The following is a 24741-nucleotide window of genomic DNA, read 5'->3' on the forward strand; positions in this document are numbered from 1 at the left end:
TAGTTTAGTTTAGTGTATAAGAAAGGTGGGACCTGTGAGGGAGGAAGATGGCCTTTGCATTATGTTTATATTTGTATGTACACTATTTCTTCTGTTATTCTTACAAAATCACAAATACCTCAATGAAACGTTTACATTAAAAAAAACTGTACAAGTTTCTGGTTGAAAGGTAAGGTACTGTTGCTTGCATTCATTGAGATTTATTGTCTTATGACCAGATGAGAAAGTGTTAACTGGCTCCCGTCTATTCAACCGCCTCGGTTGATCACAACAAAGGTTTAAGTTTCCTTTTCACAAGGATATGCCATTTCCAAGTCCAAAAGTATTTCACTATTTATGTCATGAGCAATATGGAGCCAATGAAACAAGATTTTCTTAGATCAAAGAAAGAACAAATTTCTGCTCTCTTCTTCTTTCCTCCCCCCCTCCAACCCAACACGTACAAATAGGTTAAAGGAATATACAGTTAATTGCCTGTTGATTTTCCATTAGGTATAGATTTTAAACATTGCAGCCGATTGAGATTGGCTGGTTTTTAGATGTGGTCATATGTAGATGATGTTGCTATTATTTGAGTTCTCACTGCGCTAGAGGGTTTCTTCTCAAACCGGGTGGCAAACACTTTTTCCGAAAGGGAGAGATGGAGGGAGTGCAGTTTTTTTCTCTACTGAAGTCTTTGATGCTCAGTGTCCCTTGCAATAATTTTGCAGTTGCCTGTTCTACTTCGCCCACTGTATGTTTTCAAGGGAGTTTTGGGTGGGTCTCTCTGTGCCACTCATTGTTTCGATATCCGGAACTTTGCCTTTTAACGTTTCTTCTTTAGATGGTTTTTTTTTCTTCTTTTTTTAAAATTTAGAATACCCAATTCCATTTTTTCCAATTAAGGGGCAATTAAGCGTGGCCAATTCACTTATCCTGCACATCTTTGGGTTGTGGGGCCAAAAACCACGGAAACACGGGGAGAATGTGCACACACTCCTCACGGACAGTGACCCGGAGAGGGATCGGACCTGGGACCTCGGCGCCGTGAGGCAGCAGCACTAACCCACTGCGCCACTGTGCTGCCCTGATGGTGACGAGTTTTGATGGGATAGGAAATGTTCCTCTCTTCACATTCCCTTGAATGTCTTGTTTTCTTTCTCACCTTTGCTTTGGAAGGGGTCTTCCATTTTAAGTAGCTTGTTTGGTATGGGGACATAGTGGTTAGCACTGCTGCCTCACAGCTCCAGACTCAAAAACAGCTTCTTCACTGCTGTAACCAGACTCCTAAACGACCCTCTTATGGACTAACCTTGGTAGCACTATTCCCCTGTACGCTTCACCTGGTGCCGGTGTTATGTAATTACATTGTGTATCTTGTGTTACCCTATTATGAATTTTATTTATTTCCTTTTCTTTTAATGATCTGTTGAGCTGCTCGCAGAAAAATACTTTTCGCTGTACCTCGGTACACGTGACAATAAACAAAATCTAAATCCAAATTCAGAAGTCCTATTTTCAAAACTAAAGGACCATGGCTGTGTGGTAATTGCAATTACAGTAAAGTTCAGAGTGTGAATCATGCAGACAATTACAATGGCTGGTGACCAGATGCTTGAGGTCATGCTCATGGACTGAATGGAGATGTTCTGCCAAGTGTGACATTTGAGGTTTCTCAGAATTTAATGATTTGGGACTGATCTTTAATTCAAGGTAAAATGAAGGGAGTCATGTGACACTTCTTCAAGCCTAGGTGGGTTGGTTATTAGAGATTAAATGAAATAAAATGAAAATCGCTTATTGTCACGAGTAGGCTTCAATGAAGTTACTGTGAAAAGCCCCTAGTCGCCACATTCCGGCGCTCGTCCGGGGAGGCTGGTACGGGAATCGAACCGTGCTGCTGGTCTGCTTTAAAAGCCAGCGATTTAGCCCAGTGAGCTAAACCAGGAGGCCCAGATTGTTTTACTAGGTGAAGGTGCAATGTGGTTACACCACAATGACAGCAGCCTGTGTACGAGTAATGGACGGACTGTCCGTCTCCAAACTCCCGGAAAAGTGATGTGAATGTTGGGTTGTAAGCATTTATGTTTTAGAATGTCTATTTTAATTCCAAGATGATGAATAATTGGGCTCTGAAGTATACCTAATCAGCATTTCTCCCTGGATATAAGGCCCATGTGATGTTGCCATGGAAATGGCCTTGGAAAGAGGAAGGATTTCTCAGACATCCCTGAAAACGCAGACACAGTTCAACTACCTGGGTCCGAGGCTGAGAGAGATCAACGAGAATCTGAAAATCTTAATAGTTCACTGCACTGTCATGCGCGTGGAATCTCGAGTAACAACAAAAACACAATTCTGAGTAATTAAAGGGATCTTAGAAGATTAACCTAGTTTGTGCTTGAGGGAGGATCTCCATGAATAATCTTGTTGTGAAGGACAGTTCTGGAGTCTCCATTGCAGGCTGAGAAAGTCATCCCTTGGGAGTTAAGAATCACTTTAGACTGATTTTGAGGGAATTGTATACCTGCTTAAATGACAGTGTAATTATATCTATGAAATGTAATGTCTTGGGCATGCTAAAAATAACAAAATGAGTATTCTATTCTGTGGTTGATGTATAAGTTGCGTACTAAGTATTTAGTAAATATTGTTTTTAGTGTTTTGTTACAGTAAACATCAGGGTGGCACAGTGGGTAGCACTGATACGGCAGCAGGGACATGGGTTCATTAGTGCTCTTTCCAAGGGCCGGTGCACGCTCGCTGGGCCGAATGACCTCCTGCACTGTAGTGATTCTGTGAAAACATGATACCTTTTCATGTTAGTCTTACAGCTATTAACAGGAAGTTTTGATTTACTTTTCAAAGTTACGATATCTAGAGATCCAGAACAAAACTGATCACTCTGAGTTTGCTCGCTCCAATGTTGTGAAGATTGTATTGTGAAAAACTAATATTTGATGTGGCTTTTGTATGATATTACAACAAACCTTTTTTTCAGTATGTTTGGGAACGATTATCTTCAGGGTTTAAACACAAGAACTTTCGGACACGTGAAGGAGTCTGCCTGTGCCTGATCACTACACTGAACATGTAAGTCAGAAGTACTTGTTTCACTATTGTGACTTGTTAATGTAACATGTTTGAATTCATTCGACCATTTTACCGTGCAAAATGATTCGCAGTCTACTTCTGGAATAAATATTAAGTTACATGTTAGCAAAAACAATTTTCTTGTAGAGCTCTTTGCCCATTAAAAATGGAGTACCTGATTATGCTTGCTTTCGAGTAGGCTTATTCCAGGCCTAATTTTTCAATGGTAAGTATGATTAAAATCATGTTTCAGTGCCATCCTGATTTTTGAGCGTTTGAAGCAAGTGGTAAATGTTGGACTTTGTGTTTACTTTGTCAATAAATATAGTAACCCATCTGTGACGAAGTAATTTATGGTGAATTTTCCCTGCATTGTCCATATTCAGTGTGCTGACTATCACATTGCAAAATTTTAATTTCTTTCCGCTCTTTACTTCCCTTCATAATTCAGAATTCAAAGTTACTCACAGGAAGAGGCCCTTCAGCTCATCATGCCTGCACCGGCCATCAAGCACCGATTGATTCTAATCCCATTTTTCAGCACTTGGTCAATAGCCTTGTATGCTATAGTGTTTTGAGCGATTATCTGAATCCTGCGTACATGTTATAGTATTTCTGTTTCTGCCACCCTTTCAGGCAGTGAGGTCTAGAATCTCACCGCCCTCTGAGTGAAGACGTTTTTTCTCAAATCCCCTTTAAATCTATGCCCCTGGTTATTGCCTTCTCTTCCAAGGGGAAAGGTTTTTTCCTATCTATGTCCGTCATAATTTTGTGCACTTCAATCGAGTCTCTCCTCCCAGCCTAACCAGCTTCTCTTCATAGCTGAAACGCTCCAGTCTAGGCAACATACTGGTGAATCTTCTCTGCATCCTCTCCACTGCAATCACATCCTTCCTGTAGTGTGACGACCAGAACTGCACAATCTACTCTAGCTGTGGCCTAATGAGTGTTTTATACAGTTCTATCATTACCCCCCTGCTTTTGCATTCTATGCCTCGGCTAAGAAAGGTAAGTATCCATATGCCTTCTTTACCACCTTTTCTACCACTCCCGCTGCCTTCAGGGATCTAGTCACAAAACAATCTTTGACCATCACCGTCTGCTTCCTGCCACTGAGCCAATTTTGGATCCAATTTGTCAAAATGCCCTGGATTCCATTGGCTCTTCCCAACTTGATCAGCCTCCCATGAGGCATCTAGTCAATAACTAAAGTCCATGGAGACAACACCAACTGCACTACTTGCATCTACACGCCTAGTGATATCCTTGAAAATTTTGGTTACATTTGTTAGATATGATCTCCCCCTCAGAATGCAACGCTGAATATCCTTGATTAATCCTTGTCTGTCAAAGTGGAGATTAATTCTGTCCCTCAGAATGTTTTCCAAGAATTTCACTATCACTGATGTTAGACTGGCCTGTAGTTACCTGGTTTTTATTTCCCATCTTGAATAATGGTACCATATTAGCTGTCCTCCTGTCCTTTGGCACCTCTCCTGTAGCTAAAATGGATTTGAAAATGACTGTCCGAGTGCCTGCAATCTCCTCCCTTGCCTCACACAGCAGCCGGGGTACATGTCATCTAGGTCGGGGGATTTATCTACTTTTAAGCCTACTAGAACCTCAAACACCTAGTTTCCTCCTCCCTGATTTCTATACCTATAATCATCCTTCCCAATAGTGAACACAGATGCCTAACTCTTTCCCTGGTTACCCTCTTTGCCTCAATATTCTCATAAAACACCTTGGGATTTTCATTTATTTTGCCCACCATTGTTTTTTCATGCCCTCTTTTTTCTTCTAATTTCCTTTTTGAGCAAGTCCCTGCACTTTCTATGTTCCACTAAGTTTTGAGCTCTAGGGCATCCACCGTTTTGAGCCTGCTGTACTGTATCTACCATAAACCTCCCTTGACATCCAGGGCTCTCCGTACATTTTTGGTCCCACCCTTTACCTTTTTGGGAACATATTATGCACTCTCTGCTTCCTTTTTGAATGACTCCCACTGCTCTGATGTGTATTTTCCTGCAAGTAGCTGCTCCCAGTCCACTTTGGCCAGATTTTGTCTTCTCATATTAAAATCCATTATTTTCAGTCTGTCCTTGTCTTTGTCCATAACTACCCTAAACCTTATTGCGTTATGGTCACTAACACCAAAATGTTCTCCCACTGACAAGTTTTTAAAAATAAGTTTAGTTTAAATTGAGAAATTTTGAGGAATATGTAAGAAGTTCATAATTACTGATGAAAATTCAAGTTTCTTTTAAATGAGTATGCTTAAAATACTTTTGGTTAAAATGCACGTCAGTTTTACCTACTTGGATTGTGTAGCAGAATCCATCATAAAATGGATTGGAGCAGAGGTAATGTGCTATGTGTAATTTTTGTTCTTAATATTGCAATGCAATTAAGTCAACTAAATCTTTTTATTGCAGTTATGGGCCACAACCATTAACATTAAGCAAAATAGTACCACACATATGCAACCTATTCGGGGATCCAAATAGCCAGGTATGTTTATGATTTCTCAAGAGTTCACCATACCAAACAAAACTGGATACGGTGACACAAATCGGCAATATAATAAAGTGTAATTCATTTGTAACAATTTCCGATACACCTTTTGTGACACCCTCTACAAGATGATTTGCTTGTAACTGCACTTTTATGCTGACACCAATCTTGTGTTAAAAATAGTGCTCTGTTTTGTGCATCAAGAATGTGAAATTGAATTAGGTATTGATAATACACTATTGGACGTTATATGTTTGTACCATGCAGGTGAGATGTGGTAACTTGGTATTATATACACTGAAATTATGGCACAATAATGGCGCCATTAATTCTAAATTTATATCCTCAACCAATAATTAAAGTGTACCAAAGCCAACTGCTCAAAGATATTTTGCTAATGATCATGTTTCTTCAAATGGATTTATTTCATGGAGTAAGTATGGAATAGTCTAGTCTAATGCAAATTGACATACAATTTAGGAAAGCTCAGCAATTTGGTCTGTTTTGCATTCTGCATTGAATATCGTATGATACTGACCATGAAAGATGGGAAAATTTATTTTGCATGAAATGCATTTGTTATACTGTATGTGTCACTGTGGTGATGTGCAGCTTGAAAGTCAACCCAATTTTATCACTCCACTATTGGTAGCTGTGCTTTGAGCTTTCAAGGCCCTCAGCCACTGGTGGGAAAACTGTGGCTCATCAGGGTTCTGGATGCGACCCACGAAACATTTTATTCACTGTCGTCCACATGCAGGGTTGCTACATTCTGATGATTCTGTTCTGATGATTTTTTTCCTACCACCATGATTGATGTAATGCGCAGCTTAAAACAAGGGCCAGTGACGTGTCTGCTGATTGCACACACATTGACTGTGAAAGTTGTGCATTCTGCGTCCAAAAATGTAAATATTTCTTTTGGTTTTAACATTTGAAATTGATAGTTACATCAATATATAAATGATTAAGCATTTTCTATAATTCATAAATTTGTATATTAAATGTATGTAAACTTATTCATTGGTTAATGGTCAGTGAACAAGTCTAATTTCAATCTTGTGGCCCACTGAGATGAAGAAGGGCTACTAATATGGCTCACTCAATAGCTTTGGTTGCCTATCACTGCCCTGAGCTCTTGTCATTCCCTCCCTGTGCAGCACTTCCCATATCGTGGCAGCTACCTCTCCCAAGGGGCTACCGTCTATGAGGAAGTCCAGCGCTGAGTCGATTTTCCAGTGCTGCCTCCTTCATGCTGCGCCGACATGCCTTTGACAGTAGGACCGTTGGAAGTCAACAGGGGTCCTGGTTTATTAAGCTATTGCGTTGACCACCTTCCACACATCATCTACTATAGTGAAACCTGGACTGTAGATCAATGCCATGTTAAGATCCTTGAGAGCTTCCATCAGCAGTGCTCGAGTCAAATCCTGGGATCAAATGGGAGGACCACTGGTCCAACAGTTGCATCCTCCATGAACCTATATCTACCAGCACTGATCCCACCTTTTGGGGAACTAACTTTGATGGACGATCCATTGCATCAGGATGTCTGGAACCACTTCCCTCGGCTGGTTCTCTTCTCCTAGCTCTCTGTTGGCAAATGCTCTAGGGGTGGCCAGAGGAAAAGGTAAGGAGATGTTCAAGGCTGCTGTGAAGCATGGAAGTATTAATACCACTGATTAGTAGGAGAAGGGTGTGGACATCTCGACTTGACTCCACCTGGTCCATCAAGGCACAAGTTTTCATAGCGAGAGGATTTTAGTATAGGAATAAGGATGTTTTACTACATTATGGTGTTGGTGAGACCACACGCGAGCATTATTTGCATTTTGGTGTCCTTTATCTAAGGAAGGATGTTCTAGCTATAGAGGGAGTGCAGCGAAGGTTTACCATGTTTATTCCTGCATTGGTGATAATGACATATGGAGAGAGACCAAGTCGGTTAAGGATTATATTCATTGGAGTTTAGAAGAGTGCGAGGGGTTCTCATAGAAACTTACAAAATTCTAACAGGATTAGACAGGGTAGATTCAGAAAGAATGTTACTGATGGTAGGGCAGTCCAGACTTGGGGGTCATAGTTTGAGAATAAGGGTTAAATCTTTTAGGACTGAGCTGAGGAGAACTTTCTTCACGCAGAGTGGTGAATCTGTGGAATGCACTATCACAAAAAGTTTTTGAGGCCACAATGTTGTGTAATTTCAAGAAGGAATTAGATATAGCTCTTGAGGCTAAAGTGATATGGGGGAGGGCGTGATTAGGGTATTGAACCTTATGATCAGTCATGATCAGAATGAGTGGCGGAGCAGCTTGGAAGGGCTGAATAGCCGAATGACCTCCTATTTTCTATGTATGTTTCTAAGCCGTTTCAATGCTCAGCGACTTTAGAGCAAGGCAGAACGGTTATGGTAGAGAAAGGAGAGGAAAGCCTTGTGGCAGAGAAAGGCGAGGGAAACCAATCAGGTGCTGTGAATTCTACTCCCTCATGCAACAGCGTGCCCCCACTGCAGAAGAAATTATGGATACAGGCTCTTGAGTCATCTGAAGACTCAACAAGGCTGACGAATGTCACCCTCTGTTTCCAGGGTCTCTTGATGCCGCCACCAACCTTGTGGCCTGGACACCGGGAGAATTCCCTGTTCTCCTCTGAAATTGTGGTCTATTACCTCCACTTGATCATGAGACTTCTGTTTAATGCCCAAAGTGCTGCAATGAAGCGTCAACCTCGGTAGTGTGCTCAATCCGCAGACTTGACTTGAGGCAGAAGATGGGATATTATGGGCTAGTTAGTCTGACTTCGGCCATTGGTAAGATTTTAGACTCTATTATTAAAGATGAGATCACTGAGTAGTTGGAAGTGCATGATTAAATAGGACTGAGTCAGCACAGCTTTGCCAAGTGGATGTCATGTCTGACAAATCTGTTACAGTTCTTTGAGGAAGTTAGACAAAGGAGCACCAGTGGATGTGATTTATTTAGAATTCCAGAAGGTCTTTGACAAGGTGCCTCGGAGGCTGTTAAATAAGTTAAAAGCCCATGGTGTTAAGGGTAAGATCCTGGCATGGATAGAGGATTGGCTGACTGGCAGAAGGCAGAGAGTGGGGATAAAGGGGTCTTTTTCAGGATGGCAACCGGTGACCAGTGGTGTGCCTCAGGGGTCTGTGCTGGGACTACAACTTTTCACAATATACATTAATGATCTAGAAGAAGAAACTGAAGGCACTGTTGCTAAGTTGGCAGATGATACAAAGCTCTGTAGAGGGGCAGGTAGTATTGAGGAAGAAGGCGGAAAAACAGTCCAAAGATGTGCGGGTTAGGTGGATTGGCCATGCTAAATTGCCCGTAGTGTCCTAAAAAGTAAGGTTAAGGGGGGGTTGTTGGGTTACGGGTATAGGGTGGATACGTGGGTTTGAGTAGGGTGATCATTGCTCGGCACAACATCGAGGGCCAAAGGGCCTGTTCTGTGCTGTACTGTTCTATGTTCTAAGGCAGGCTGCAGAAGGACTTGGACAGGTTTGCCGTGTGTGCAAAGAAGTGGCAGATGGAATACAATGTGGAAAAGTGTGAGGTTTTGAACTTTGGAAGGAGAAATGGGGGCATAGACTCTTTTCTAAATGGGAAGATGCTAAGGAAATCAGAATCACAAAGGGACTTGGGAGTCCTTGTTCACGATTCTCTTAAGGCTAATGTGCAGGTCAAGTCTGCAGTTAGGAACGCAAATGCAGGTTTAGCATTCATTGAGAGGGCTCAAATACAAGACCAGGGATGTACTTCTGAGGCTGTATAAGACTCTGGTCAGACCCCATTTGGAGTACTGTGAGCAGTTTTGGGCCCCGCATCTAAGGAAGGATATGCTGGCCTTGGAAAGGGTCCAGAGGAGGTTCACAGGAATGATCCCTGGAATGAAAAGCTTGTCGTATGATGAATGATTGAGGACTCTGGGTCTGTACTCGTTGGTGTTTGGAAGAATAAGTGGGGACCTTATTGAAACTTACAGGATACTATGAGGCCTGGATAGAGTGGATGTGGAGAAGATGTTTCCACTGCAGGAAAAACTAGAAGCAGAGACACCATCTCAACCTAAAGGGATGATCCTTTAAAACCGAGATAAGGAGGAATTTCTTCAGCCAGAGGGTGGTGAATCTGTGGAGCTCCTTGTCGCAGTAGGCTGTGGAGGCCAAATCTCTTGAGTGTTTTGAAGACAGAGATAGGTTTTTGGTAGACAGAAAACAGAGTAGAAATTAATGTGTCTTTTTCAAATTGGCAGGCAGTGACCAGTGGGGTACCACTGGACCGGTGCTTGGACCCCAGCTATTCACAATATATATTATTGATTTTAGATGAGGGAACAAAATGTAATACCTCCAGATTTGTAGACGGCACCCAAGTTTTTTTTTCTCATGGCATTGTACTGCATCTCCTGAGCACTTTGCATATAGCAGCTGGCTTTCATGACCTCACTATAGCTCTTCTTTGTAGGTATGTCCTGACATTGAGTATTAGTTCGCTTTTCAGCTCACCAACATTACTATATAACCTATTTTGTTCTTTGCAAATGGTTGCATTTGGAACAGCGAATGCTTTGTCATTTAAAAAAAAAAAAAAAATCTGGCCTGAACCAAGGAGGACTGGGGCCAGTTGCCGCATTGTCATTGTACTCCAGTATAAATATCACAACTTAAATGAGTGTGCTGGTAACTTGCTTGGTATTTATTGTTCAAAGTATGCCACTGTGTAGTTTAATGAGTCATATTGCATTCATGTCTGATCACTGACCGCCTTTTCAATTCATCCTACCTCTTTCACCTCAACCCACCCTCACCATGCTGCCATTCCTCTTGGTTGAACATAAAATAATGGATTTCCATTGCATCTCCACAGGTCAGGGATACAGCCATGAATGCTATGGTGGAAATTTATCGTCATGTTGGGGAGAAAGTGCGAGCTGACCTCAACAAAAAGGGAGTCCCGCAGGCACGGTAAATTATTTGAATGAATTAATGATGATCAGTCATTTTAGACTACAAATTGTGCAGGTTGAACACATTTGAAAACTTCAGTTTATGAGTGTGGTAGTCTGTGTAGAGGTATTACGGTACCTAGTAATGCTGGAACACCATTGGTAGATAATGTATGCTTTCCATTGGTCGAACCTGTATGGTAGCTCCGCCCTGCAAGGCGGGTATAAGAGCCCATGCCGCCCCAGCAGCTTCCTTTCTGTACCTGAGCTGCTGGGGGAAACATCTAGCTTATTAAAACCTTCAGTTGTCCTACAACCTCGCTTTAGTAGTCATTGATTGTGCATCAATGTGCTTCAATGATATTTACTGAAGCTGTTCTGTAATATATTGCCCTATAAGTTGTGACAATTTCAAGCTCTGAAACTTAAATGTTTCATCAGTTAATCAGTCGCTGCATATATATTTAAAAATAATGCAAAATGTTGACACCTGATTAAATTGCAATAATTCAAGTATTGAACTGACTTGTTGGAAATACATTAGGCATTATTATAATATATTGACCTTGTTTCTCAAGGTAGTTCAGATAAGTGCATAAATGATATGCTGTAAAGTTGAAGCCCATTGGCATCACAGTGTCCTAGGTTTTGAGCTGAAAAGATATTGATGATAGAAAAATACTGTGATGTCGTAAATAACTTTAACTGCATGCGTTTAAGGAAACCTATGACCTTAAAGTTACATGTAGTGCATTGAAGTAGATCAGTGTAGAAGGTTACCATTAAAACACAAATTGAGCAATTGTAAAATCGTTTCCAAAATTTCAACTGAAATGCTTCATGGTCGTATCTTAGAATCATAGAATTATACAACGCAGGAGGTTGTTTGGCTCATCATGTCTGCACCAGCTCTTGTGAAGAGTAATCCAGTTAGTATTACTTCCCCAGTCTCCCAAAATCCTTGCAATTTCTTCTCCTTCAAATATTTATCCAATTCTCTTTCTGCAAATAAGACATGCATTTTGTGGTATGATTCTTTGACATAACCAGCAGACTACCTGATGAAAGACAAGTAATTTAGCTGAATTACACTAGGAATTCAATCTGTGTACCTTTTTTGCACATGTAATAATGAGCCTTTCCCTCATTCTCAGGAAATTTATGGAATCAGCGAATGGCTACAGCACAAAAGATGGCCATGTTTCTGCTGGCTCTAAGTAAAATCTAGTCCCACTCCCTTGCGCTTTGCCTTGAAGCCTTGCAAATTTTCTCTGGTCAGGTGCTTAACGCTTTCAAATGAAAATTTGCTAATTGAATCTGTCTCCACCATAGTTGCAGAGAATGCATTCCAGTCCTAAACACCTGGTGTAATAATAATTTTCTTCATGTCACTCTTTTTGCTTCAGATTGATGCTTTTTGGTTCTTGACCCTCTAGCCAATGGGATCAGTTTCTACCTGCTCTGCCTAAATACTTTGAACCCTCTATCAAATGGCCTTTTCTGATTCTCCAGATTATTTACTTAACTGAAGTCCTTCATTGTTGTAACCATTAATGTGAATTTCTCTGCCCCTTCTCCAAGTATAGTACACAGAATTGGACACACCATTCCAGTAAGCCTACTTGTGACAATAAAAATTATTATAGTTGAGGCTGCACCAGTGTTTTATAAATGTTCGACATGCTTCCTTTTTTTTAAACCACTTTCTCAACCCTTATCTTCAACAATTTGTGTGCATGTATTTATTCCCAGGTGTCTCTGGACCTGCACCACCTTTAGAATTTTATCCTTTATTTTAAATTGCCTTTCCTCAGCCATTCTATAAAAATGTATCACATCACTAGACCTCTCTGCCCTAAATTGCATATGCTTACTGGATTCACTCACTTTGCTTCTTTACCTTCAATTTGTTGATGGTTACACAAGATCCTTCTGAACCACAAAGTGAAGCGTACTGCAAAATTACATGTTCCACTAATTTCTCATTCTAAAGCTGGTTTAAAAAATCTGTTCAATTCATTTGCGATATCACAAGGATTGTCTGCAGACAAAAAGGGGTAATTTCTCTTTTTAAATGTGCAACCTAACATTTTCTGCATGCACTTGCATGCATCTCGGGTTATATGTCCGAAAACAATTATGCAGTTTGCCTCAAGTCCCATCTTTTGCATTGATTTTCCATTTTGCCTTGATTTATAGTTTATCAAATTTGTCTTGCTGCTCTGCATTAAATACAATTGGTCTTTTCTTTATTATTGCTTTCATTATCACCGATTGAAGTGCAAGTGAATTCTGATTCATAATTAATGGCCAGCAGCGAAGGGGTTCCATTCATACTTTTCATGGAATAATTCAACTGTTGTGGTATATTACAGAGAATGGTACAGGTGATAGATATTTTGGGCCAATTAGCAAGACAGTCTTTTTTCCCTCTTGCCTCTCCATTACTGCCCTGCGAAGCTATTGTGGTCTTGACCTTGAGCAATGGTTAAACGTGATAATTTCATATTGGCATTAAAATTTGCATATTTTAACGCTAGTCCCAACCATTGCAACATAGTTTTCAATGGAATAATGTTGAACCAATTGATTTCATAATTAGAATGGTGCACCATGTCATGTGTGATGCATTAGAAGAAGAAAGTAGAAACTGAAGAAACATATGAAAAATCAGGGGAAAATGCATTTGAAATATTCTGTACTTAATAAGCTTTATCTTATATTTTTCAACCTGGTGCATTTGTGATTGGCAAGAGACTGGGGGCGCAATGTAATGGGAGAAGCACTAAGTGCGGTAGTGGGTGTGATTTGCCGGCTGCTTCTCGACAGCCAAACCGACGAGACTGCGGCAGGTATTTAACATCAATTAGGATTGGAAATGATCCCCCATGGGCTTCACGGCGGAAATGGCTGTCCTGCCAACTGATTCATCTGGACTACGCTGCCAGCTCCTCGCTAACCAGGGGGAGTAGCACATAAACCGCTCCCTCTAAACACAGTCCACGACAGCACACAGCCGTGGTATCACGGAGACTTGCTCCATGTTTCGGAGACACTGACCTAACCATGCTGTTGCACGCCATGGAGTTGAGACGGGACATCCTGTTCCCCCGAGGGGGTCGGAGGATCAGCCGCAGGGCCACTTGTGCCGCCTAAGAGGCAGTGGCAGCAGCTGCCAGTTTGGGCAGCGTGACCAGGAGAACTGCTGTCCAATGTTGGATGGAGACCAATGACCTCCACGGGTAAGTTTAAAAAAAATATAAAAATTTAGAGTATCCAAGTATTTCTTTTTCCAATTCAGGAGCAATTTAGCTTGGCCAATCCACCTAACCTGCACATCTTTGGGTTGTGGGGGTGAAACCCACACAGACACGGGGAGAATTTGCGAACTCAACACCGACAGTGACCCACGGCTGGGATTCGAACCCGGATCCTCAGTACCGTATTTCCAGTGCTAACCACTGTGCCACATGCTGCCCTCGCCGCACAGGTAAGTTGACACTGGTCCCCTGGCATTGGTCCCGCCACCCCTTCTCCCCCCCAGCATGATCCCGCGCCCACACCCTGGCTCCCACCAGCACAACCCACCCATGTACAGCAGTGGTGACCACACATGTCGCCCGCCATAGATACCCCTTGATGAATAACGCTTACGGCTCACAATGCCCTCTCTTTGTCCCTGTAGGGAAAGTTGGCACATAATAGGCGGGAAAGGGTCCAAATGGGTGGTGGGGTGACCGACATCAGCGACCTCACCACCTGGAAAGGGTCCTGGAGGTTGTGAGGATGCCCGAGGATAGAGAGGTCACCGACAACAAAGTTGGCCTGCGCTACGGAGATGGGGATCCACTGCCCCTTTACTCAGGGTAGCCCGATAGCACAGTGATTAGCACAGATGCTTCACCGCTCCAGGGCCCCAGGCTTGATTCCCAGCTTGGGTCACTGTCTGTGCCGAGTTTTCACTTTCTCCGTGTCCGGGTGGGTTTCCTCTCGGTGTTCCGGTTTCCTCCCACAGTCAAAAGATGTGCAGGTTAGGTGGATTGGCCAAATTGTCCAAAAAAGTTTAGCTGGGGCTACTGGGTTACGGAGATGGGGTGGAGGTGTGTTTTTAGGTAGGATGCTCTTTTCGAGGGCTGGTGCAGACTCGATGAGCCAAATGGTCTCCTTCTGCACTGTAAATTCTATAATTCAATAATTCTATGATGACATGTTCCAGTGAGTTGTGCATATCACAAAAAATGGTCCTTCCTGTCCTTTGTCTCGCAAAACCGCCATCAGTTGGATCCGGGCCACGAAGCGGGAGACCCTCTGAGGCGTGTACTGCTGTGCACCACCAGAGTGGCCCAGGCATCAGAGCTGCATTTTGAGAAGTCTGATGTGCCATTCAATTACAGCATGAATGGACCATATTGTAACGGGTCTCTGGCCTCCGTACTGGTGTCATCAGCCAGGACCTCAGCAGGTACCCTTATTCCCCCAAGAGCTAACCCATCATCCTGCAGTGGTCCTCAAAGACGCTGGGGGCCTTTGAATGTGCCAGGATGTAGGTGTCATGCACGCTTCCTGGAAAGTGTGCACACATGTAAGTTCTGAAGGCAGTGGTCGCACACATGTTGAACATTCAATAAGTGGAACTCCTTCCTGTTTCCCCGGTGTATGCACCAGTTACTCCCTGGACCTGGGGCATCCCGACGAGGATGGAGAATCCTGCTGCCTGGGCGTCTCGATTGGCTTGGTCCACCTCCAAGTTTATATAATCAGCTATCTGGGTAAACCGGCATCAGTGACTTTGTGGGTGCATTTGTGGGCTGTAGTTTGGGATATGCCGCACAAGTCCTGAGCCCTGGAATGAACCCATATCAGGGTTGCGGTAACTGTTACGGCCACCAGGAGTGGGTATTCTCCTCCTCCACAGGGTGCCAAGTCCACAAGGATGTGTAGCCTCGAGCCTGTGTTCACGCTGCTGTCACCGCCTTTTCCGGCATCTGGCCGCCTGGACTGCTGCCAGCACCGCAAGGGTTGCCGCTGCGGGGTCTACAATGCCATCCATCTTGTGATATCTGTAAGGAGTTTGAGACGAGAAGAGACCGGCAATCCATTATGGCTTCCACTCCAGGACCTTCAGACCCCCAAACCCTCCCCCACCCTTGTGTATTCCATCTTCCCTCTGTTCTGACTTCTGGGTGAGTGTGCTTAACACTCAATTTGGCTCTGTTTCTGTTCTAAGCTCTGGAGTCGCCAGGTGCCGTTAAGACACCGCCACAAGCTTCAAGGTGAAGTTCAAAGCAATAAAACCGTACACCAATTAGTAAGTCCAAACAACTGAGTTTATTATAATACAATTATAATAACTACCCATGCACACGCTAAAAGGATTAAACTTATTCCTACCGCTAAATAATTAATACTTATCTCGAAGGAACTGCTGGGTCAGGGAACAAGGCCTCTTGCTCTGCTCTGGTCTGCAGACTTCAGGTTGGTATCAATTAAAAAGGGGTCAGGAGTGCCTATCTCTGGTAGCGGTCGTTGGGAGGCACTTACTTGTTGGTGGCTGCTGTCCGAAGGCTGGATCAGGAGACTGAACCATGTGTGGGACCTGCCGTTTATAGGTCCCAGGGGATCCGCGCCCCTTTGGGCGGACTCCTTTACCTGCTTGGAATCGATTGGGTCTCTTCCCAATCGATTATGTTTGAACCCCCCAATCATGGGGCAGTTCCTCGGTCACTGGGGCGGTTCTTGGGACTTATTGTTTTGGGCTTCTCTGGCGCCGAAGGGTCTGGCCTTCCATTGAATTTATCGATCTGTGTTTAACTTGTTTCCATTGTGTCTGGGGATCGCCCGGTATCGCCTCATTAGTATGTCAACTGGTTTCTTTTCACAGTGCTGTCTGGTTTCTGCAACAGTCAAAATTGGTTTCTGCAGTCATCCCAATATACAATCGCTTTGCAAGCTGCTTGCTTTACAACATGTCCATTTTCCCTGCATTCCTTGCAATCTTCCATTTTGTGTTGGGCAGTGGCCACCCCAGGTGGCTACACCTCGAGATGATATCCAATGAGCCGGTTGTTCTGGGTGACCCCACCCTGCACATGCACCCCTGACCACCGCAGGAGCCCTTGGACTCCAGACCCTTGCCGAGAACATTAGGGAGACCGTGCTCAGATATCCCCTACCATCTACATACTCAGCCTCTTGCTGAGGGGTAATCCCTGGTAGGGAAGCCCAGCTCCTGAGTGTTTGGCTGTTGGCTGTTGTCTCTGTGGGGCTGACGCCTCCAGGGTTCAGACAAAGTGACTGGTCTCACAGTTTGATTGGAATGCTCGGTAATAAAACTTGTCCTTGACTTGGCACCTCTACCTACAAAAAGCCACTTGAGAGCTGTGCAGTGCTTACATAACTAACAATGCCAATTCATTATGAGCAATACGTTTTAGCTGTGCAGCCAGACACTGCTCACAGCCAGAGGGAGTTACAGTGACCATCAGTATATACCCATGCACAGGGCACTGTCCTGGAAGTGTTTAGTGGGACAGACAGGGAGCCGCTATAGTTATCTTTGTTATGGACCTCCATCAGTGGCGTGCAGAGGTCTGGTGATGCCCGGGGCAAATCTTGATTGTATGCCCCAAAGCCCCACGTAAATATTTCATTAAATATCACCAAAAAACCTATAGAAAACGTAGTTGCACCCGTTCTAGAGCTATTCACTGACCTCTTTATCTTTAGAACATAGAACGATACAGCGCAGTACAGGCCCTTCGGCCCTCGATGTTGCACCGACATGGAAAAAAACTAAAGGCCATCTAACCTACACTATGCCCTTATCATCCATATGCTTACCCAATAAACTTTTAAATGCCCTCAATGTTGGCGAGTTCACTACTGTTGCAGGTAGGGCATTCCACGGCCTCACCACTCTTTGCGTAAAAAACCCACCTCTGACCTCTGTCCTATATCTATTACCCCTCAATTTAAGGCTATGTCCCCTCGTGCTAGCCACCTCCATCCGCGGGAGAAGGCTCTCGCTGTCCACCCTATCTAACCCTCTGATCATTTTGTATGCCTCTATTAAGTCACCTCTTAACCTTCTTCTCTCTAACGAAAACAACCTCAAGTCCATCAGCCTTTCCTCATAAGATTTTCCCTCCATACCAGGCAACATCCTGGTAAATCTCCTCTGCACCCGTTCCAAAGCTTCCACGTCCTTCCTATAATGAGGCGACCAGAACTGTGCGCAATACTCCAAATGCGGCCGTACTAGAGTTTTGTACAACTGCAACATGACCTCATGGCTCCGGAACTCAATCCCTCTACCAATAAAGGCCAACACACCATAGGCCTTCTTCACAACCCTATCAACCTGGGTGGCAACTTTCAGGGATCTATGTACATGGACACCGAGATCCCTCTGCTCATCCACACTACCAAGAATTTTACCATTAGCCAAATATTCCGCATTCCTATTTTTCTTTCCAAAGTGAATCACCTCATACTTCTCCACATTAAACTCCATTTGCCACCTCTCAGCCCAGCTCTGCAGCTTATCTATGTCCCTCTGTAACCTGCAACATCCTTCCGCACTGTCTACAACTCCACCGACTTTAGTGTCATCTGCAAATTTACTCACCCATCCTTCTGCGCCCTCCTCTAGGTCATTTATAAAAATGACAAACAGCAACGGCCCCAGAACAGATCCTTGTGGTACGCCACTCGTAACTGAACTCCATTCTGAACATTTCCCATCAACTACCACTCTCTGTCTTCTTTCAACTAGCCAATTTCTGATCCACATCTCTAAATCACCCTCAATCCCCAGCCTCCGTATTTTCTGCAATAGCCGACCGTGGGGAACCTTATCAAACGCTTTACTGAAATCCATATACACCACATCAACTGCTCTACCCTCGTCTACCTGTTCAGTCACCTTCTCAAAGAACTCGATAAGGTTTGTGAGGCATGACCTACCCTTCACAAAACCATGCTGACTATCCCTAATCATATTATTCCTATCTAGATGATTATAAATCGTATCTTTTATAATCCTCTCCAAGACTTTACCCACCACAGACGTTAGGCTCACCGGCCTATAGTTACCGGGGTTATCTCTACTCCCCTTCTTGAACAAAGGGACCACATTTGCTATCCTCCAGTCCTCTGGCACTATTCCTGTAGCCAATGATGACCTAAAAATCAAAGCCAAAGGCTCAGCAATCTCTTCCCTGGCTTCCCAGAGAATCCTAGGATAAATCCCATCAGGCCCCGGGGACTTATCTATTTTCACCTTGTCCAGAATTGCCAACACTTCTTCCCTATGCACCTCAATGCCATCTATTCTAATAGCCTGGGTCTCAGCATTCTCCTCCACAATATTATCTTTTTCCTGAGTGAATACTGACGAAAAGTATTCATTTAGTATCTCGCTTATCTCCTCAGCCTCCACACACAACTTCCCACCACTGTCCTTGACTGGCCCTACTCTTACCCTAGTCATTCTTTTATTCCTGACATACCTATAGAAAGCTTTTGGGTTTTCCTTGATCCTACCTGCCAAAGACTTCTCATGTCCCCTCCTTACTCGTCTTAGCTCTCTCTTTAGATCCTTCCTCGCTTCCTTGTAACTATCAAGTGTCCCAACTGAAACTTCACGCCTCATCTTCACATAGGCCTCCTTCTTCCTCTTAACAAGAGATTCCACTTCTTTGGTAAACCACGGTTCCCTCGCTCGACCCCTTCCTCCCTGCCTGACTGGTACGTACTTATCAAGAACATGCAATAGCTGTTCCTTGAACAAGCTCCACATATCCAGTGTGCCCAACCCTTGCAGCCTACTTCTCCAACCTACACATCCTAAGTCATGTCTAATGGCATCATAATTGCCCTTCCCCCAGCTATAACTCTTGCCCTGCGGGGTATACTTATCCCTTTCCATCACTAACGTAAAGGTCACCAAATTGTGGTCACTGTTTCCAAGTGCTCACCTACCTCCAGATCTAACACCTGGCCTGGTTCATTACCCAAAACCAAATCCAATGTGGCCTCGCCTCTTGTTGGCCTGTCAGCATATTGTGTCAGGAAACCCTCCTGCACACATTGTACAAAGACCGACCCATCTAATGTACTCGAACTATATCTTTTCCAGTCAATATTTGGAAAGTTAAAGTCTCCCATAACAACTACCCTGTTACTTTCGCTCTTTTCCAGAATCATCTTCGCCATCCTTTCCTCTACATCCCTAGAACTATTAGGTGGCCTATAGAAAACTCCCAACAGGGTGACCTCTCCTTTCCTGTTTCTAACCTCAGCCCATACTACCTCAGAAGAAGAGTCCCCATCTAGCATCCTTTCCGCCACCGTAATACTGTCCTTGACTAGCAGCGCCACACCTCCCCCTCTTTTGCCCCCTTCTCTGAGCTTACTAAAACACCTAAACCCCGGAACCTGCAACAACCATTCCTGTCCCTGCTCTATCCATGTCTCTGAAATGGCCACAACATCGAAGTCCCAGGTACCAACCCATGCTGCCAGTTCCCCTACCTTATTTCGTATACTCCTGGCATTGAAGTAGACACACTTCAAACCACCTACCTGAACACTGGCACCCTCCTGCGAAGTCAAATCTGTGCTCCTGACCTCTATACTCTCAATCTCCCGTACCCCAAAACTACAATCCAGGTTCCCATGCCCCTGCTGAATTAGTTTAAACCCCCCTAAAGAGCACTAACAAATCTCCCCCCCAGGATATTGGTGCCCCTCAGGTTCAGATGTAGACCATCCTGTCTATAGAGGTCCCACCTTCCCCAGAAAGAGCCCCAGTTATCCAGAAATCTGAATCCCTCCTGCCTGCACCATCCCTGTAGCCACGTGTTTAATTGCTCTCTCTCCCTATTCCTCATCTCACTATCACGTGGCACGGGCAACAACCCAGAGATAACAACTCTGTTTGTTCTCGCTCTGAGCTTCCATCCTAGCTCCCTAAAGGCCTGCCTGACATCCTTGTCTCCTTTCCTACCTATGTCGTTAGTGCCAATGTGGACTACGACTTGGGGCTGCCCCCCCTCCCCCTTAAGGACCCGGAAAACACGATCCGAGACATCACGTACCCTTGCACCTGGGAGGCAACATACCAAACGTGAGTCTCTCTCGCTCCCACAAAATCTCCTATCTGTGCCCCTGACTATTGAGTCCCCAATTACTAATGTTCTACTCCTTTCCCCCCTTCCCTTCTGAGCAACAGGGACAGACTCCGTGCCAGAGGCCCGTACCCCATGGCTTACCCCTGGTAAGTCGTCCCCCCCACAAGTATCCAAAACGGTATACTTGTTACTCAGGGGAACGACCGCAGGGGGTCCCTGCACTGACTGCTTCTTCCCAGTCCCTCTTACAGTTACCCATCTATCTCCAGTCTTTGGTGTAACTACTTCCCTGAAGCTCCTATCTATGACCCCTTCTGCCTCCCGAATGATCCGAAGTTCATCCAGCTCAAGCTCCAGGTCCCTAACACGGTTTTTGAGGAGCTGGAGTTGGGTGCACTTCCCACAGATGAAATCAGCAGGGACACTGACGGTGTCCCTCACCTCAAACATTCTGCAGGAGGAGCATTGTACTGCCTTCCCTGACATCACCTCTAGATTTAAAAAAAAACAAGAAGAAGAAAAAGAAACGAAGAGCTTACCTGATATTCCCTCAAACCCTGCTCCCGGTGAAAGGTAAGCAAATTTAAAGGCACTCACTCACCTTCACGACAGGCCCCAAGCTGCCTCTAGGTCATCTCTAAGGTATAGGACGGCTGCCTGAGGTTAAATTGCGCTGTAAGAGTTAGTCAATTTCCCCTTAGCGCTGGGATTCTAGGGATATTGTTCTCTTCTTCAGTCATTTTGCTTTGCAGCAATGGGTGAGATGTTATGTCTCGAAAGTTGTGCCTCCCTCCTCTGCAACCCCCATGGAGAAGGATAAGAGCAGCAAAGTCATGGAAATACTGTTATGACCCTTGTGGAAACAAACTACAAACAACCCAACTAAGACCAATATACAAGACTTCACTTTTATATTAGCAATCACACCAAAATCAACGTAAATTAAACATGAATTAACAGGAAAATTGCAATAATATGACCGATAAATTACACATAGCAGATACAAAGACATATCTCACACATTTCTCAGTCAGCCCATTCAGCACGTATCGCATTCATTTCAGCCACAATATCCTTCAAAACGTTGAACTTCTTCAAATCAAATTCCATCTTCATTTCTCTAAAGCTTTAGCACCAAGTCTCATCAAACACCGGCATTACTTCACCCAATTTCCACAAATATAATTTTCACAGTCGACACATTTCCAGATCCCTTCTTCTTCACAAAACCCTGGTCATGTGGGGCCTGTTTGTGCACTATGCCAGTGCATAAAGGGTCCCCAAATCCAGATATAAAGCTCTGTTCAAGATCCGAGCTCCAGCAGCTTGCAGTCAAGTAGAACATAGAACATAGACCAATACAGCACAGAACAGGCCCTTCAGCCCTCGATGTTGTGCCGAGCAATGATCACCCTACTCAAACCCACGTATCCACCCTATACCCGTAACCCAACAACCCCACCCCCCCTAACCTTACTTTTTAGGACACTACGGGCAATTTAGCATGGCCAATCCACCTAACCCGCACATCTTTGGACTGTGGGAGGAAACCAGAGCACCCAGAGGAAACCCACGCACACACGGGGAGGACGTGCAGACTCCGCACAGACAGTGACCCAGCCGGGAACCGAACCTGGGACCCTGGAGCTGTGAAGCATTTATGCTAACCACCATGCTACCGTGCTGCCCCTGTCTCTGAGAATCTCCCATTTATAGGACCCTGGGCTTTAAGTATAAAGGGTAAGAGGGCAAAAGTTAAGAGGCCATGATGAATCTTCATAAAATACTGGTTCTGTCCCAAATGGGTGCCCCTGGCCCAAATGTCAAATTCTGGGCACTGACAGTTTAGTAAGTTGACAACTATAGAGAGGGTGCTGAGAAGAGTTTAAAAATGGATCAAAAGATAAAGATTAAGAATAAATAAAACTCACCCATGGTGGCATTGATTTCCGTTGATTCGGGAGAATTCGCGCCCTTTTTGTTCACGCTCCAGCCGCCGAGTGCAAAGCCGCCTCTTCACCAGCGGCGACCGCGGTGCGCAGCCGGGCTCCGGCCAACCGCAGTGCGCAGGCGGGCTCCAGCCGACCGCGGTGCGCAGGCGGGCTCCGGCCGACCGCGGTGCGCAGGCGCGCTCTGGCCGACCGCGGTGCGCGCTCCGTTCTCTTCACGCTGCTGCCCCCATCCAATTGATGCCCGGGGCCAGCGCACCGTCGGTCCCCCCCTCTGCACGCCACTGACCTCCATGATTTTCGGGTTGGCCTCTGGGACCTCCAGGCACTGAGCCCTCTTCCACCCCTCCCGTCTTTCCAGCACTGGGACGGCAGCTCCAGTGCCCCTGGGCTGCATGTCGAAAACTAACACGGCTATTCGCCTCCTCCGATCCCCTCGGCAGCCATTGTGCTTGGTTCCCATTTAAAAAAAGGAGTGTTAATTGGAGCCCGCGTGATCCTTCACCGGAGAACTAGTTAGATCCCGGGAGACTATTAGATAGGGCTGCCATCTCGTTAAGGGAGATTGCCCTTGATTGGTAGTTATCGGTTTCTCTCCACGTTTGGGCAGGATATACAACCTACCAACGGGTACGGGCCGATTTAGATCGCAAACCGCTCGTCGGGGTTCCCAATTTGGGCCCCTCCTGGGATGTAGCCGGCTAGCAAAATGCCCTTAAGTACGGATCCGCGCTGGGAGCAATGCGGCAATTAGATCGTGCCCTGGGATAAAGTGGTGGTGATGTGTTATTTTGAATAGCTTCTGGAGTATAAATGCTCAACAATTTATTGACTTAAGTGCATTCTGCTAACTTCCCCACATGTGAGGCAAGATTTGTCCATTATATCCTGACCTTAGTATTCTTTTTTAAAAAAAACCAAAAGCTATTGCTAACCTCCTCATCTTCCTGACAAATCAGAAATGTGTCTTTTTTGAGAATTTCAGTAGAGTTGGTGATTTACAACACTTGGTGGCAGTGCACTGCTTAATTTGACAAAATGTGACGTAACGAGCTTGATTTTGGTTCTTTTCAGTGATTTTCCTTGAGTGGTTATCTTTTTGCTCTTTTAGTTCCATTCTCTTCTGAATATATGTTTTTATTTCGATTTGCATAAGATTCCTCACATCCTTGTGCTTTGAAAGTCTAAACCTTGGAATTTGTTTATTTGCTCTTGCCATTGCCTCTGCGAGCTATGATGCATCCCTGATATGTTCGTCGGGCAAGAGTAAATTGGTCAAAATATGAAATAAAAATAAAAAAACATTTCTTGAGTGACTGTATGGTTGTTTAGTTATTTATTATGATTTAAATGTTCCCTAGCAAGCAAAAAGGTCAACGAGGATTTGTATGTAATAAATGCTGTAAAGAATTATTGAAAAATGGCTGCTTCAGTGATTTTTAAAAAATAATAATATATGGAGGATTGCAGTGAAATTATCTCAACATGTTCACTTGTACAAATGATATTTCAATTGCATTTCATCTTAAAATGTCCAAAGCAGAACATGGCCTATTGTTTTTTGTAAACAATGTGCAAAGCAGCTGTTTGTTTCACTATTTTCAGCGTTCTACTAAATATTGGGAGTTATTCTGTATATGTAATAATGTCAGTTGAATTGTTTTTAGATTACAAACACTGTTTGGAAAGTTTGATGAAGTGCAGAAGTCTGGGAACATGATTTTGAGTTTCAGCCATGGTAAGTAAATGGAATGCAAGCGCTAATTCTTTGTAGGTTTCATTTTTGTTCGATTATGGTATAATTGTGTCAAAATTGAGCGCATTTTTTTTTAATGTGTCAATTTAGTGCAATTATGCAGAAATTCTGTACCTCTATGCAGTTTTGGATATGCGACCATCTTTCTTTATATCTAAACAACACTGCTGGGATTTTAAAAACAACATTTTGATGAACTTTGCGATGTAGAAAAAAGTTAATCGATCCTTTGTGGAGTTACTCTAGTTTTACACTGCTTGATGCACGACACGTCAACATAAACAAACTGATTTGCAAGTGAGCAGTATTTTCATTTCCTTGCCAGTGGTAGTTTGTATTTTTTAAATAGTATTTT

At 44.1% G+C, this 24741-nt stretch overlaps 1 protein-coding gene across 30 annotated transcripts in view; it reads left to right on the forward strand.

Moving 5' to 3' along the window:
• The window catches only part of clasp2 (cytoplasmic linker associated protein 2), a 582371-nt gene that overhangs the window by 83249 nt on the left and 474381 nt on the right, over positions 1-24741 (forward strand). For all 30 annotated transcript variants that reach the window (XM_038809903.1, XM_038809905.1, XM_038809907.1 and 27 more), the window contains exons 4-7: positions 2981-3072; positions 5508-5583; positions 10470-10567; positions 24298-24368. In XM_038809903.1, coding sequence (XP_038665831.1) covers positions 2981-3072; positions 5508-5583; positions 10470-10567; positions 24298-24368 — 337 coding nt within the window. The remainder of the gene's footprint in view (positions 1-2980; positions 3073-5507; positions 5584-10469; positions 10568-24297; positions 24369-24741) is intronic.

This window comes from Scyliorhinus canicula, chromosome 10, assembly GCF_902713615.1.
Source record: "Scyliorhinus canicula chromosome 10, sScyCan1.1, whole genome shotgun sequence".
Lineage (NCBI taxonomy): Eukaryota > Metazoa > Chordata > Chondrichthyes > Carcharhiniformes > Scyliorhinidae > Scyliorhinus > Scyliorhinus canicula.